At 40.3% G+C, this 16,392-nt stretch overlaps 1 protein-coding gene across 6 annotated transcripts in view; it reads left to right on the top strand.

The window, feature by feature from the left end:
• The window catches only part of ebf3b (EBF transcription factor 3b), a 93,882-nt gene extending 79,143 nt beyond the window's left edge, over nt 1-14,739 (top strand). For 3 of the 6 annotated variants that reach the window (XM_055030088.1, XM_055030091.1, XM_055030089.1), the window contains exons 11-16: nt 362-450; nt 7,697-7,762; nt 7,934-8,105; nt 10,573-10,758; nt 11,212-11,379; nt 12,614-14,739. In XM_055030088.1, the coding sequence (XP_054886063.1) occupies nt 362-450; nt 7,697-7,762; nt 7,934-8,105; nt 10,573-10,758; nt 11,212-11,379; nt 12,614-12,645 (713 nt within the window). In that variant the 3' untranslated portion in view covers nt 12,646-14,739. The remainder of the gene's footprint in view (nt 1-361; nt 451-7,696; nt 7,763-7,933; nt 8,106-10,572; nt 10,759-11,211; nt 11,380-12,613) is intronic. The other 3 variants (XM_055030092.1, XM_055030094.1, XM_055030093.1) reach the window with 1 other exon arrangement.
• The last annotated feature ends 1,653 nt before the right edge of the window (nt 14,740-16,392 follow it).

Genomic DNA, 16,392 nt, shown 5'->3' on the forward strand with positions numbered 1-16,392 from the left:
AAAGCTCTGTTAGATTAAAAGACCCCCGCTATGTAGTTTACTGTAGTCAATATTCCCAAGCAGATAAAAAGGGGGAGGGTCCCTCTAAAGAATTCTTAGACTGATGTAGGTCATCATGGCTGCTAATGAAATAGCACTTGGTGGCACAAGTGTCAAAAGGAACCCCCCACTCCCAAACCCCCACCAGAGCTGATGTTTCAAAAAACATTGTTTCACCCTTGAGTTTTTTTTTTAATTAGGCATTCTAAAATTATTTCTGTACTGTAAACCATCACAAATTTTTCAATTAGTTCCCTCATATCTCTGGAAAATTTACCCCTCAAATGGGTTTAATCTTTATCTTCCCTTTTCTCTCTTCTAGCCCTCAATGAGCCCACCATCGACTACGGTTTCCAGAGGCTGCAGAAGGTCATCCCCAGACACCCTGGCGATCCTGAGAGATTACCAAAGGTCAGTTCATTGTCCTTCCCGAGCAGAGAAACGTAGGGTGGTAATGACACAGAGCTCTTCAGGTTCTGAAGGAATAGTTTATATCTTAACCATAGCAGATAACTCTCAGGACATCGTTATTTAATATAAATCCAGATTAGTTTGTTGGTGCTAATTGGCTAGTCCGAGAGGGGCCATCGTCCGTTGTGTATTGGTGAATGTCCTTGGAAGCTCGTTGGGGGACTAGTGCTCCAGCGGTCATTGGGCAAAAGACAGGGTACACTCTCTACAAGCCACCAGTAAAGAGTGCCATCACAAGGCAAAAAGAAACAAACAACTATAGATGAAGTGAATGTGCGTGGAGTACCATGGAAGGAAGCATCAGTAGTCTGGACATTTCCCACACATGTAAGGGGAGAACATGCAAACTGGATGCAAAAAGGCCTCGTCCAATACAGAGCACAGATTCTATACCGTAAAATAATTTTATTACTGTCCAATTTTCCATATTGATGTCACACACACTAATGCAATGCAGGTCGATAAAATAGCATTCGCTTAAACAGCGGCAACATTTTTGGGACTGACGTTGTGTTAAGACCCTACAAGTAAACTTTATTCTTGGCCACTTGCTTCAATCTCCAGGGTCAACTAATCTGGATTTACACTAAATGAAGACTCCAAAAGAATTATCCCCTTGAAGTAAGATATTTACTGCCTATAATCTTTTAACAGAACCTCCCCTCAAAAATCCTGAACCATCCATTTAATATCTTGCTAATACTCTGTGACAAATAAACTAAACAACATTCCCATCAACGCAGAGCGCTGCGACCCAGAGCGCTAACAGCTTTTACTCCACATATGTGGCTCACCCTCCAACCAGCGTGGTAATGGTGTTGGGTTTTTGTGTGTGTGTGTGTGTGAGGAGAGAGGCGTAAACTCTCTGTGTGGTAAAATAGCTCAATCAGGCGTTTTCCTCTCCAGTAGTCTGTGGAGATGGTAATCTGGTCAGAAACGACGCCTGCACCCTCATTACCCCACTCATGTTTTCCTTTCATTTTCTGCAGCTCGATTTGGTTTAATCTTTTGTTTACAGAACCCTGTGCCGTAAACCTTTCTAGTCTTGCTGCAGCTAATAGACAAAGACTGCATGTTATTGTGCTCTGGCTTTTGTAATGCTTTGTTTTTTATCTTTAAGTTGAAAGTCACATCAGTTTGGCATGACACATCAATAGGCCAAACTGAAAGAAAGAACTGAGAATTAGCATTAAAACTGAGGTGTTCACATGTCTGCTTTTTTTTTCATAAATGCTCTCTTGCAAAGTGCTTTTGATTCCTTTGATTCTTTCACTCTTAGTTTCCCACTGATAGAACCTGGGTGTTTTCTCTAATTGCCACCCCGCTAGTAACCATTTTGATGACCAACGCTCCAAATGTGTCAAAAGTAATAATATGACTGATTAGTCAATTCAGGACCCCTCGGCACGCTGTAAAGCGGGGACCACCTCGGAGTTTTAATAATACTGTAGAACCTTTAAAGACCTTATCTATCATATCCCAGCAAGCAACACAACAAAATTATTAATGTCCAACAGACAATTTAATAAAGAACAGAGTGTGATGTTTGACCAAGGCAACCTGGAGAAATGGAACTTCACAGCTAGTCTTTGGCTCAGTATATGAAGTGTTTCAATTAGACCTGGTCCCCGTGGAGACAGGAAGCTACACCTCGACATGAAATGTTGCTCTAATTTCAGGGGTAAACGTTGACCAAAAGGTGAAGTTCACTTACCTTTCATATCTACAACTCTATCTCCGCTGGCAAGACAGTTTGAGTTTTACAGGGTTTTCAAAAGTTTTCACCCTCTGTTAAAGTTAAAGCATGATAAATAATAAAAAATATATATTCATATTTTTACACATGTTAAATATATCTGCACTAAAATCTCTTTGTGTAAAAAAAATAAAATCGCTGCAATAACCCGACTGCATAAGTGTGGGCATTTTAAAACCAATACCTTCTTAAAACAATTCAGTCTGAAAACTAATGTGGCATACCGATATATCAAGTTAAAATACATCAGCATGTTACATGAAAGTTATCCAAATCTGTCAGAGAACTATTGCGTATGGTCATTTTTAAATGGACCCAAAGATTATATTTGTTTAGCGATTTTTAGCTTGGTCAGTCCAAAACTTAAATTTTTCTCTTATAAAACTATTGCTTTATGAATCTTGATGTTTTATGATAAGCTGACGAGTATTTGATATATTTCCTTCCACTTTGAAAATAGAAAATACATAGTTCCACCTTGGTTATGGTGTTCTTTTGGTGGTGGGTGTTGTCTGAGTCAAACTTAGCGTTTAGAATTGTGGCCCAAAGTTCAACTTTGGTTTCATCTGACCACAACAAATTTGATTTGAAATAAAAGGTGACTCTTCTTGCAGCCCAAATCATTAGTAAAGATATTTGAAGATTATTGGTGATGTAGGATTTTTTTTTTTGTCATACATAGTACACAAAATGCTTGGAAAAGTTCCTGCAGTCTTCCATTTGCCCTGATATATGCATAATAATTTTTTTGTGCTCTTTTAATGACTGATAATTTTATAATACGAAATCCTTAACTTCTCAGCAAACTGAAAAATGCAAATGGAAGTACAGTAAAATTCCTATTAGGGTGGCTGAACTTCAGATTCACTTTAATTAGTATACGATGTCCAACAAATAAAATTCTTATTAAATCAAAAGGCCTTTTAACATCAAGTATTAGGTTAAGGTTGTGAACACCTAAGCAAGAATGTTATTGCACTTTTTAAAAATTTATTTCATTTGAAGACAGATATCTTGACTTTTTACTTCAATTATACGCGGTGAAACTTTGTTGTGGTGACATATTGTTTTGTCATTCACACTTATTCACATTTTAACAGAGTTGTGTACACTTTTGAGAGCCACTGTATATAAATAAAGTCCACATCTTTTTCTGCAACCAGAGACACAATGTTACATTGGTAACATGGTTTTATTACAGAGAAACCTTGAATACAAAGCATGGCTGGTTGTGGGACAGATTTTGACACTGAGACCAAGATTAGTTTCCTGGGTGAGCGTATACTTAATATAGCACAGTCTCCCGGCCTTTGCATGAAACAATCAGAGAGTGAGATGAAACCCTGCACTCCCAATAAACAACATAAATATTTGATTTGCTCTCTAATGGACCCAAATATGGGGTTCAGGGGGCATGTAAATGATCCCACGAAGTGATTCGTCATTGTTAAGCTTGCCATCTCAGGGTCAGCTCTCGGGGTCAAAAGCACATTCCCAATAAAACAAGCCTGCGGCGGGCCGAGGCTGCCGTGCACATTCGGAATGAGAGCAGAAACAGAATATAGAGAACAGCCATTACAGGGTGCAGGTGAGGCAGGGAGACTCTATAAAAAGAAGATAAAGCTGGAGGACGGCACGGTGTGCATTAGCAGAAAGGCAAATCGACACCAAGCCCACTCACCACCTCTATCCGAACCCCCCCCCCCCATCTCCTCCGTTCCCTCCCTCCCATGACTTCACCCTCCAGTTGATAATATTACTGCGCTATTGATTTCCACCAGCCTTCTCCCTGGGACCAGTAAGACACGTGGTAATTGTAAGGAGACAGAAAGCCAATATGGGAGTGCTCATGGATAGCAAGGGATGCACGCTAATATTGTTGCTACACAGAGAAAAAAGGGGGGGAAGCTGCCTCTGATTGAAGTTTACCTCGTAATTCTAAGACAACATCGCAGATGACAGCCTGACCCTGTGGGAGGAGAGGAGATATAAAAATTCAATGCAAAGTCCAGGGTGAATATGAAAGTAATAAGTGTGAGCAGTCAAGTGATGAGAAAGGAGATTGGTTTGCGGGCATGGCGTTAAGTGAAGAGAGACTTTAGAATTCACCCTCCTTTTTAAGATCTTGTTATAAAACAATTTTCTATTCATAATATAAAAAAGACAATTTATAATACCATTTTGTGCCCTCTGGCAGTAATGGACAAATAGACTGGATATCACATTATATCACACTCAATTTCTCTCCTCTGCAACAAATTAGGTTCATTATAAAATTAAAAGTGGAAACTCAATATTGTTTTATTATTAAGCTGATTGCTTTGGATTCTTTTTGTCCCCCCCCCAAAAATGAGCATAAGCCCATTCTTTTCCAATTCTTTGTGTAATCCACAAGGAGAAAATATTACAAATGTGTTCATGTCAAGCAATTACCCATGTATTTAAATGAATCTCTCTTCCTGTGTTCTTTGAAGTACCTTCATCTAATGGCCCTATGCTTCTAAATGCATTCATTACCTCAGGCTAGAGCTAACAGAGTAATTGCCTTACAGTTTTATAATGGCATTAGCACTCCAAGCTACATAACCTAGGCCCTCTTTTATTAACTGTGATAATATAAATACAACATCCATGTTAATCTAATGCTTGAAGACTCCTTATTGTTAGATTTCTTTTTTTTTTTATAAGACGTCATTTTGAATTTCTTCCCCTCAATTTTATGCCTCGGCAATAACACGAACCGGCTTTTAAATCTTAGGTGATCAGTCATCGGAGCGTTTGTTAGCAGAGCACGAGACCTTTTATGCAGAACAGTCCCAAACAATAGCCGAAATCAGTCACGCATTTGTCACAGAACAGCAGAAATCATTCGAAGCCGTTAATTGTTTCAATTTAACATGGTGTGTTTAGATATGTCTCCATGACAAGAAAGCCAATTACACTTATGCCGGAGCAGCATTTGAGATTTACATGGAAATGCCCTCGGAACGCTATTCCGTGCTAATCGTATTCACAGCATGAGCTGATGCGCATGAAGGCGTCTCGTCAGAAGAAAACAAACTTCCTTCCTTGATTGGGTGCAGCACTTCTCATCATCCGCCGATATGACTAGGTTGCCACTTAAGCATAGCCCCGGCGAGTCAGCTTGGTTAGTTAAGACACCACGCGGTAAACGACAGATTAAGGATGAGAGGCAATATCGTTTTCTCCCCTCCTCTTTTTTTTTCCCAAGCTGTCCTTATGTCACTGCTGCAAAGTACCATATGGACAAGGAGGGAGAGGACGTTTCGCGGAGAATGAAACATGGCTTCCGAATGCGACAGTCTTAATTGCTTTAATTGTTGTTTAAAATTGAGAGCCATGTAGGAGATCTTGAAATATGATAGAATAGATTATTGGTAATTATTAACTGCAGACAAAAAGAAAGGAAACCACTTTATCTCACTCAGCAAGAGAGAGAAAAATCTGTTCTGCCTGATGAGAACACATCAAGACAGCTGGTACTCTCATTTAGTCTACCTGCTTCACGACAACCATAATTCTTTATTTGTATGCAAACTAGATGCATGCAACGTTGAGCATACACACCAATTTCAGAGGTAAATGCCCATTCTAAGAGCCACCCATCCGGTAACTTGGGGTGGATTAAGCGATATGTTTCTATAAGAGAGCATGGCACACGCTGCAAGTGGCTCCTACAGCGATTCATCTTGATAAATCAAGGACGGTGGCTAGATATGCTTCTTAGGATGAAAGGGGGGCCCCTTTACACACGCTGCGTACACACACTGCATACGCCATGCCTCGGAGACGCAGGCCAAGTCTTGGAGGCCGCTGTTTGAAGGCGCGAAGGCTGTGTTTACATTCATTTACGGCAGCTGCCGTCTTAATCCCACACTGCCATTGCCAAGTGATGGAACACTTCAGACAAATTACCGAGGCCTGCAAAAGAAAACACAGTGAATGTGGGAAGAAAACAAGCACCATCTGAGATGTTTCTACTGACAGATTTGCATTGCTTTTAACCGGAGTTCTAACAGCACAGTCGACAAATCTCTGCTCTACAGCAGGTGACAACAAGAGAGCATTTTAAAAACACACACACACACACAACAGCCATGACTGCAACTTGCCTTTGTCAGATTAAATGCACTCTTAAGAGGAGGAGAGGGTTTTCATACAACAAACTGCCTTCTGAATTATGAAAAACAAAGAGAGCAGCCTGGTTTCTGGAGAGGGATTTAATTGTAAGTGCTGAATTCAAAGAGCCGATAAAGACACAGAAATGGGCCAAACCCCACCTAGACGAAAGCCCAAAACAGAGAGTGTGTGTGTGGTTGACTGGGTGGGGGTTGACGGGGGGTGCGGGATACGGGGCCAACTCATTTTCACCGTTAAGAGCCAAAGCAACACAGCTAATCCGCATTGTCAAGCGGGGGCAAGCATGCAGACATGGATAAGACCACATCCTGAGCATCCGTGTCCCCAAGGCACGAGCACCCAGCTCTTGCTGGATGGGAAGTCATTTGTGAAGTCCTTTGCAACAGCCAGTCAAAGAGGTTAATTGAAAAATTCCTTAATGTCATTACAACAGAACTAGATTAACCCAGAGCTAATTCACTTTATTGTTCTGAAGAGAGGGGACTCGGCACTGAACTCCGGAGCAAACGTGAAGCCCGGAATCAGGGGTGAGGTGTTGTTTTTAAAGGACTATGCCAGTTTAATTAAGATAGGGAACATTATTCACTGCTCTGCATGGTTGGAAGGAGCAAAATGGTCGCGCTGTATAAATTTACCTCCGGTGCCTCTTAAAATCTAGGTGGCTCTTATTTATGTAAACATTTCATAGCACTTTTTAACACTGTTGTTCAGGTCTCTGCGTGTCATACTTATTCTGCATGTACAGTGATGACACACCTCCTTACTTCCCCCTAAAAAGTAATAACATATCTAATAGTGGTGTATATTTTGTTGGATTGCTTTTGACATAATCTAATGCCTTTGTTTTTGGTGTTTCAAACTAATTACAATCCCTTTTTTTGAGATTTGTATTAATGGGATGGTTTGGTCCCTTTGTAAAATGTTTTCAAGTCCATCAAACATTTTCAGAGGGCCAAAGGACCTAAAATCCTGGTGCTTTCATGCTCCTTGAACCACTTTCCCACTATTTGGGCCCACTGAATACAGACATTATTATTTAATTTAAGCCGGACGCTAAAACAAACATTTTATGCCATTATTTAAGGGATAAGAGACATAAAACTGGACTGTTTTGACTTGCATAACCTGTTGCCTGTAGAAACATGTTAATCACTGCAAAAATCTTTCCAAAAGCAGGGGTCTTCTCTTTGGTTTGACAGAGGCCTCAGGCTAAAAAAAACCTCTGTTGTGGGAGTTGTATTTATTTCCTTTCCCTGTTTCCCCAATCAGGAGGTGTTACTGAAGAGGGCGGCTGATCTCGTCGAAGCCCTGTACGGGATGCCCCACAATAATCAGGTACCTCAAAAATCCTCTCAGTGTGTCTGATTTACACATAAAGAATTTTTGATGACATAATTAAGGCCCATATTCAGGCCCATATCTGAAGGAATATAGTGCCGCGAGTCAACTCAACAGTCATGTATTATGCATTAAAAAAACCCTTTGCCTTCTCTTTTTGCCTCTCAGGAGATCATTCTGAAGAGGGCAGCTGACATCGCAGAAGCCCTATACAGCGTTCCCCGCAACCACAACCAGATTCCCTCTCTCGCCAACACAGCCTCCCACGGCATGATGGGAGTCAACTCCTTCAGCAGCCAGCTAGCAGTCAACGTGTCAGAGTCACAAGGGAATGACCAAGGTGTGTGATTTGGGGAGGTTAGCTCCATAACTTAAAGGTGCTCAAAAGGGGGTTGCAGAAGGATTGCAGGTGCTTCTAAGACCTGCAATCCCGGGGACTTACAAGAATATGGCAAATATGTTCTCCCTTTTGTCGACTTCAAATAAAAAAACTAATAAAAAATGGCCTAATACGAACAAAGGTATTAATCCAGGCCGTGAGTCTTCTTTCATTTTTTTAAGGAGAAGTATTCCGTATTTCCCAGGCATATCGCAGCATTTCATAGCACTATCAATTAATTATATTACCTTCAGTTGTTATAAAAAAAAAAAATCTTGTATATATTAAACATAGCTTAAAAGAAATCAGACTTTCTAATTTGATACTTTGAATTTGAGCTTAAATGAGAATAAGAAGCTTAAATTCTTCCTGACATGCTGCCTTCAGCACGTTATCACAACAATGCCTTTCAGGTGTGCTGTTTATAACCATTCATATGAGCACTGGACTGAGAAGTACTTCATATGATGAGCTCAGCCATACCCAACTTCCACCAGATGTTTACTAATTGTTGCTGCCGCCAGGGTGGTGGAGCGCAGTGGGGAAGGCTTGGTGGGTGAGGGTTGCTCTGTGAAGAGGAAGCTCGGCTGGATACTGTGGCTCCAAGGACGGGCTTTGTGTAAATAGGCGGTGCTTTGTATGAGCAAGCATTTCAGGCAACCTGAATGGCTGGCACGGGTGCATGAAAGAATCAAAGCATGACTCCAGGTATGCTTCCGAACATAATATAAAGCTAAAAATTAACTATATTTTACATAATAGAGATGAATTTGGCTGATTGTGTCTTTCATAAGGCTTTAAAATGCCAAAACAAATTTTAGCCAATTATGATTTTGATGTACATCATACAGAGTTGTAATTCAGACATGATTGATATGACATACTATACATAATGAAAAGCATCCAAAATACTTCTGTCTTGTCTTCTCACCAATATGAGTGATTAATAATTATTTATATTCAAAACAGACGTGATGTCATGCCCTGTGTGAGCGAGACAGTGTCTGTAAAACAGTTTTATAGCTAATTTAAAACAAAGAAAATATTATGCAGCTCGCCTGTTAAGCTGTCTTCAGCATCTTATATTAGCTATCAACAGGATTAGCGAGACTAGGATTATTAAAACAGCCATCTATGCGTGTATTCCCTGTGGAGAATGTAGCCGACATTTTCAACTCCAGCATGCTCCATCAGATGCAGAGGCAGAAAGCTTAAAAGGATAAAACAGTTCAACTTTGCTTAACGTTCATACTTCTTATTAGCTCCTAAAAGTCTTGCTCTATAACAGCTTAAAGCGGCAGTAGGTAACTTTCATTACATTATTATTATTTTTTTTTTTGCCACTATGCCCTGACAATGTAATTTAAGACAGATAGTATGTGAAAATAATCATGTGGTCCTATTGTCATCTGCAGATTTATATCGCTTCCGATCAGAAACAACCAGTCAGAATGAGGAGGAGGGTCTTAGTACAGTCAATTAAGCTTGTGTATGCACTGCTCAAGATTGGCAGGCAAACAACTACAGGAAGACTGATTATCTACCGTTGTTATTAGCAGGCACATTCACAACAGGCTATGCTTTGGGAAAGGAGCTGTATTTCAGCTGAGAGCAATATTTAGAGAGCAAGATTTACTGATCTGTCAATCAAGGAGGATCTAAGCCCCTCCTCCTGGCTCTGACTGGTTGCTTCTGACAAAGATTGGTGTATTTGTGCAAATGGCAGAAAAGCCACAGGGAGGAGGTAGAGGAGCTTGACTTGTTTCACTGATTATGTCTCATACTAATCTGCCACAAAATAAAATAAAATAAATCTTTTTGTAATAAAAGTTATCGACTGCAGCTTTAAATAAACTGCAGAAATGCCTCGACATCTTTTGAAAAACAGATTTCTCGTAGCATCTTACTACTAGGAGCCTAATCTGAATTCCTTTTTAATAAACTCACTGGCAGTGAGTTTATTAACTGAAAATAGAGTTTTGGCTGTTCTTCACTCAGTAATAGTGTCCACATTTGGGAGTGTTGCTGAATGTCATGTTCACTGACATGGGAAAAAAAAAAAAATTCAACAAGTCATCAGTAGATTTCTCAGTGCATTTTTTTCACAACTTTGCATACCTAATGTGTAGATTCTGGAAAGATAATAGAAATGTGACGTTTCAGCTTCCTGTCACTCTTATGTCACTCTAAAGTTATTGTATCACTTATGTTCTTCATTCAGTAACAAGATTTGTCAGTGAAGCTCTGTTCGCGTCTTGATAACGGAGCTATCTGATCATAGAAACATCATATTTCTCGCTACATTGCTAATAAAGATCTTCTTCGACTGTACCAGTTCATTTGCCATTTACTTTCAATCACCGGACAATGCCTTGGAAAGAAAGGAATGAATCAATGTCCTTGTGCTTCTTCCATTTGTGTTATCCAGTTGGCTACAGCCGGAACACCAGCAGCGTGTCCCCCAGGGGCTACATTTCCAGCAGCACCCCACAGCAGTCGAGCTACAATACAGTCAGCAACAGCATGAATGGCTACGGCAATGCCGGCATGAACCTGGGTGTGCCAAGCTCCCCAGGGTTCCTCAACGGATCCTCTGCCAACTCCCCATATGGAAGTAAGTAGCTTGCCACTCTTGCATGCTGTAGTAGCACTAAGTTGCTGCTGATTTAATTCCAGCTCCTGCATTCATTCACACCTCTACGAGGCCTTTCTGAAAGGAAAGGGGTGCAGGGGGTGAGCACATTGTTGATGGTGATAATATGTAAGTCTTCATTCACAAAAGCTTGTTTAGTTTCAGGACTTAAGAGAGCACACATGTGGCTTAGAATTGTGGAAATATTAGGTTTACTTCGCCACACGCCACCTGTATTTGTTCAGCCGGACCAAAATGTTGATCATAGGGGCCTGTGAGTACTGATCATGTGTCCCCCACCCCAACCCCTCTCTCCCTGACAGTAACTCTACCCCAGCCTTACCTTAACTGCCCTCTCCCCTCTCAAGCACTACTCACAGCACGTTCTCACTCTCGCCCTCCCTCCTTCCCTTGCCCTCCCTGTCGTCTCCGCAGTTAAACAAAAGAGCGCCTTCGCCCCTGTGGTCCGACCCCAGGCCTCCCCACCCCCCTCCTGCACCAGCGCCAACGGCAACGGACTGCAAGGTGAGCCCCCCTCACCCCCTCATCCCTTCCCTACGGACTACTGGTCAGATACCGCTGCTCAGGCCTCTGTCCGGTTTGGTGAGGGATTAATCATTACAAATATATGCATTTTGACAGGCCAATTTACACCTTTCAGTTCACATTCAGGCACACACTCTTGCAGAGAGCATGCCCACACACACACAAACACGCATGCAAGCGCACACCCACACACACGCAAACAAGACAGCGCAGGTCTGAAAGTGACAGTGCAAATGTTTATGCATACATGCATCCTCGTTGCCCTTACATACAAATGATCCGCTCCGATGTCGCAGGACAAGACCTTCGGCGAATTGTTTTAGTAATTATGTTTATTAGGTTTTGTGCGTGCGTCATGACCAACATGATTGCATTGAAAACAAGCTTAGCTGTAGCGCGTGCCCCAAGATTAATAACATTGGGCTTAATGAAGTAGGAAATTAAAGTTCATCTTGCTACACGTTCATACTTATTAATACATGTTGTGCAGAAATTAATGAGCAATGCCTTGCCATCATCTGCGCTGGCAAACTTAAAAGCATTTCAACCATGACTCTACAAATATACTGCGAGCAATACACTAATACATCATCCTAGCACTTCACTAGTTGCCTAATTGTTAAAACATGTGAAAATACTGAATATATAAACTCGCAGGGCGAGCTACAGTTGCTAATGATATCCAAAGCAGATGGTCTTAGCGCAATAACAGGGAGCTACTTTTGATCTTGCCTAATCTCTATTGGATAATGATGTGAAGCCAAAACTTGAGTTGATGATAAAGAAAGGGAGGGGGGTGCAGAAAGGAAGGAAGTCGCAGAAATGAATCCGAGTGGGAGACTCAGCCGAGTTGCGGCATTGTGGGAAATGACCGTGTTGTTGCTCCGTCGTCACCACAGCCGGCTCTCCTGGGAGTCTGGGCCACTGTTTGCCATTACCCTGACGGCAGGAGAAATATCACACATAGCAGGAGCGGCGTGCTGAGGGCTGAAATGTCAGAGCAGGAGGGAGGTTAGGGGAACGTACGGCGACGAGGGCCGGCGGACACGGCAAACACTCGCAGGCACATGCGCAAACAGGCACATTTAAAGGCTTACATCCACGCACTTGTGCAGCATCAGGAGGCTGGACTCCGAACAAGCATGCACTGACACACACTGCACACATACATGCACTCATTTTTTTTTTTTTTTTTTTACAGTTTTGATCAATTTTTAGATCAATAAAGCCAAATCTGCTGTAGCCAATCCAACTAATCTGCTCTCTTGTTCTTTCTTTATCCCCCCCTCAGCCATGTCCGGCCTGGTTGTCCCTCCTATGTAAATGCACTTTTGTCATCTTGAGCACCAGTCAACACACTACCACTTCACAGGACACTTCCCCTTGTCCCCATACCCCTCTTCTTCCCAAGCACACTGCAAAATGCTGGTGTAATGTATAGTCAACTGCTCGTTCTGAAGAAAGAAAAAAAAAAAACAAGATTCCCCCCCCCCCGTTTTTAATGACTTTCAGAACCTGCAGAAAAAAGGATTTAACAAGAACAATATTTTGTTTTTTTCCTGTGGGATTTTATTTTTACCCTCCCTAACCCACAATTTTATCAACCTTTGAAGAGAAAAGGACGCGGGATGATGAAGGATTTATTTTGTATACCTGTCGAGTTGAGCTTCAGCCTCGGACAGCCACTCTCAGTACGGGAAGGGACTCTGTGGACTCACCATCTGGTTGTAAAGTAAAAACACTGATGTACAGTCCATTTGCCAACAAACTTGTTTGCCTCAGTTTTATTTTTGTTTAGTTTTTTTTTTGTTTCAACTCTCTTTTAATAGATTCACAACAGTTGTGCGTCTTTATAATGTGACTTTTGTATTTTTATGTGTGAGAAAACTACACAGGGGCCAAGACAGTTTGAATTTCAACTGGAAAAATATATGAAATATATAATTTAGCAAAAACCGATCATAAAAGTACAATAAATATGAAGTAAAAACAGGATTTCTTTTTTGAGGGGGGTCAGGGGGTGGGGGGTGACGGGTGGGTGATGTTGTATCATGTTTCATTCCTGCATTTTAACTTAAATTTTGTAATTTATTGTAGCTAGAAATCATCTTCAAAAGTGAAAAAAAAAATAATAATCCTCCGCGTCAACAAGCACACTGATGTGTACAAAAACACTACTCTGTTGATGAATATGATGTACTTCCACGTCTAGAGCTTCCTTTTAAGCAAGTGTGTTTTGCCATGTTTTTTCAACTTTTTTGCTAGCACTGTATATTAATGCATTCCTAGGCTACTGTGAAGTCTGTTTCTTGTTGATGAGGAGCAGTCTCCTTTTGGCTCCAACTCCCTTATGTGTTTTATATGTGGTTAAAAAAAATTGTAGACTATTGTGATATTGCCAAACTTGTGCTAAATATTTATACATCTGTCTTTTTCATGTTCTTTTAGATCAACAAAAAAATGTTTAAAAACAAAAAAATTAAAGCCCATTGAGAATGTAGGAATGTAGTCGGTCATTGTCATTTTTATGTTCAAATACACACTTGCGCTCACTGAAGGAAATTTTGTAACATATCAACTATAAATAATGTATTTATCTCTGAAATTTTGTATATTGCTTTTCATTATGTATGTATTAATCGTCATGCCCTTAATATAGTGATGCAGCACAGATAATTCAGCCAAGAACTGTTGCCTTCATTTGTTTTTCTTTTTTGTATTTGATGAAATGCAATGTGCATATATTTCATGTGTATCCTCGAAACTTTTTTGTGTTACACCGTCAAGACTCTCTGTCCATTTTTTTAAAAGGGAAGTCAAACTTCATTGTTTATTTTTATATTGATTTTAAATTATCTATACAGACCATTTTGGAGAAAACTTTGTTGGTTGTATTGTCAAATAAATTGTTTGTGACCCATATGATAGTTGTTAAGATCCAATAGAGACTAATGTGCATGAGGGACAACCTTGGAGATAAAAAAAAAACACTCCATTTGTGGTTGTATTTTTTTTTTCCTGTTTTGTAGAATGTATAGAAGTCATTTTTACTCACCACTTAAGACTCTGCCACATAGCTTACATGTGTTTACAGGGAAGAAAATTTAAAAATGTCAGCATTTGGAATGGAAACAGAAATGACTAAGTGATGTTTTATTAAAATTTTCAGTAAAAAAAACATAATAGCCCCTCAACTGTGGACTTCTTCAGTTTTAAGCCCAGTTTGGACGGCAGATAAACTGACAATCAGGAACAAGGAAACAAACAAATACAAAAAAACAAAAAAAAAAACAAGAGAAAAGACGGTAGACAAAACCTGTGATTCATCTGTAAGATGTAGTATTTAGACATTGCTATGGAGATAACTGTTTGAACCTGTGGAAAAAGTGTAACATCCATAAAAAAGATGAAAACTGCTCTTTCCTCATATTCTTTCAGCGAAGCATTCTGAATTTGTTTCTACTGGTCTCTGTGTGAGCACATCCTGCATCTGTGGTGCTTCAAAGGTTCATTGTAGTCATTCATAAACAGTGCAAGCTTTTTTTATTCAAAGCACCCCAAATGGGGCTCATTCAAATCCCTCATTTCATTGCATTAAGCCACCTAGTTAATAAAGAATCGATACATTGAAAGAGCAAGGTTATCCTTTGTCTATAAGGCCTGGTATCGTTTTGAACCTCTTATAGTTTGAGTGCTGAAAGGGGGGGCGGCAAGGGGGGCGCTGTGAAATCTATACTCATCAAGTGGGTCAAACAGGAGGATAGAAGTGTTTGAGGGAAGAACAGTGGTTCTCCTTAAAAACAACTGAGCATCTTATCTGGCATCCTGAGAGCTCGCGGAGCGCAGGTCACAAAATGTCAATTTCTCATCAAGGCGCCATTGTCCGAGGCCACGTCTGCCTTTAATGCACAATTAAATGACAGCAACCCGAGTGGCAATCAGCATATCAGCGGCTTATTATGCCAGCCGGCATGCGCGGATCTTGGCGGCGCAGGAGATCCACCAGGAGCTGCTGATAGTGCAAAGGACAGACACACCGAAAGCAGCAATTTCATTTTCTGCAGGCTTCAAATAATTTCCCTGATAACCTGGTGCATCTGATAACAACGTGCACACAACTGTCTCTCTGCGTTATCTGTGCTGGATACACAGGTTTCGATCCATCACGTTGCATCCTGCTTTGTTTTTTTTTATTTTTTGAAGGCAGGGTAATGGGGTAAAAAAAAAAACTAACAAAAAGAACAAGCAAACTCGACATTAATCAATGCAGCAAAGAAAGTGGATGCACAAAACATGAATTTGGATTGCTGAAGAGAAGTTCTGTTAAATTATTTTAGGCAGTTAATTACGTACCTGCTGTAAATAACTCCATTAACATCTTTATCTGTGTAAAACCAGATGAGTTGGAACTGCCTTATATTTGAGGGTTATTTAAAGTGAAGCTGGTGATTAGTTACATGGAGAATGGAGCTGCCTGTCTGATACAAAAACAAATATACTCTAACGGTCTTTACTGATTTTTATATTTTGCTATTTTATTAGTGATAAGTGTTGCTACTGATAGCAATATATTTTTTGGAATAATTTAGCTCAGCAACAATCATAGTTAATTCAGAGTCTGTTTTGGAAAATGATTTTTCTCGTGATGTGCGGTGTGTCCAGTTTAAACAATTCAAAATAAAATTGTTTAAAAACCAACAACAGTACAAATAAATAGCATTGAGACAAACCTTATTTTATTTATTTTTACCCTGCCTTACTGTTCTTTGAGGTCGTTACTGCATTTTGAAAAACTTACATGCTCTCAGTCTATGTTTCACTCAGGAAGGTCACTGGTGGCTCACCATCACCAACGTTATTTCCTTTGTAAATAATCACTTTCTAACCATCTAATAAAATGCGATGATGAAATGCGATTTACCTTAACCACTAACATGTTTTTGACGTTGAACACTAGTTTGGGTTTTGCCACTCTTCTGTTACTCCTTAAGCTCTGGGATCATCCGATCTCGATTTACACCAGAAAAAAAATGCCAAGAATCATCTACTGTAGGCTACATATCAATTCCT

This window comes from Poeciliopsis prolifica, unplaced genomic scaffold (assembly GCF_027474105.1).
Source record: "Poeciliopsis prolifica strain line A6 unplaced genomic scaffold, Auburn_PproV2 SCAFFOLD005, whole genome shotgun sequence".
Taxonomy (NCBI): Eukaryota; Metazoa; Chordata; class Actinopteri; order Cyprinodontiformes; family Poeciliidae; genus Poeciliopsis; species Poeciliopsis prolifica.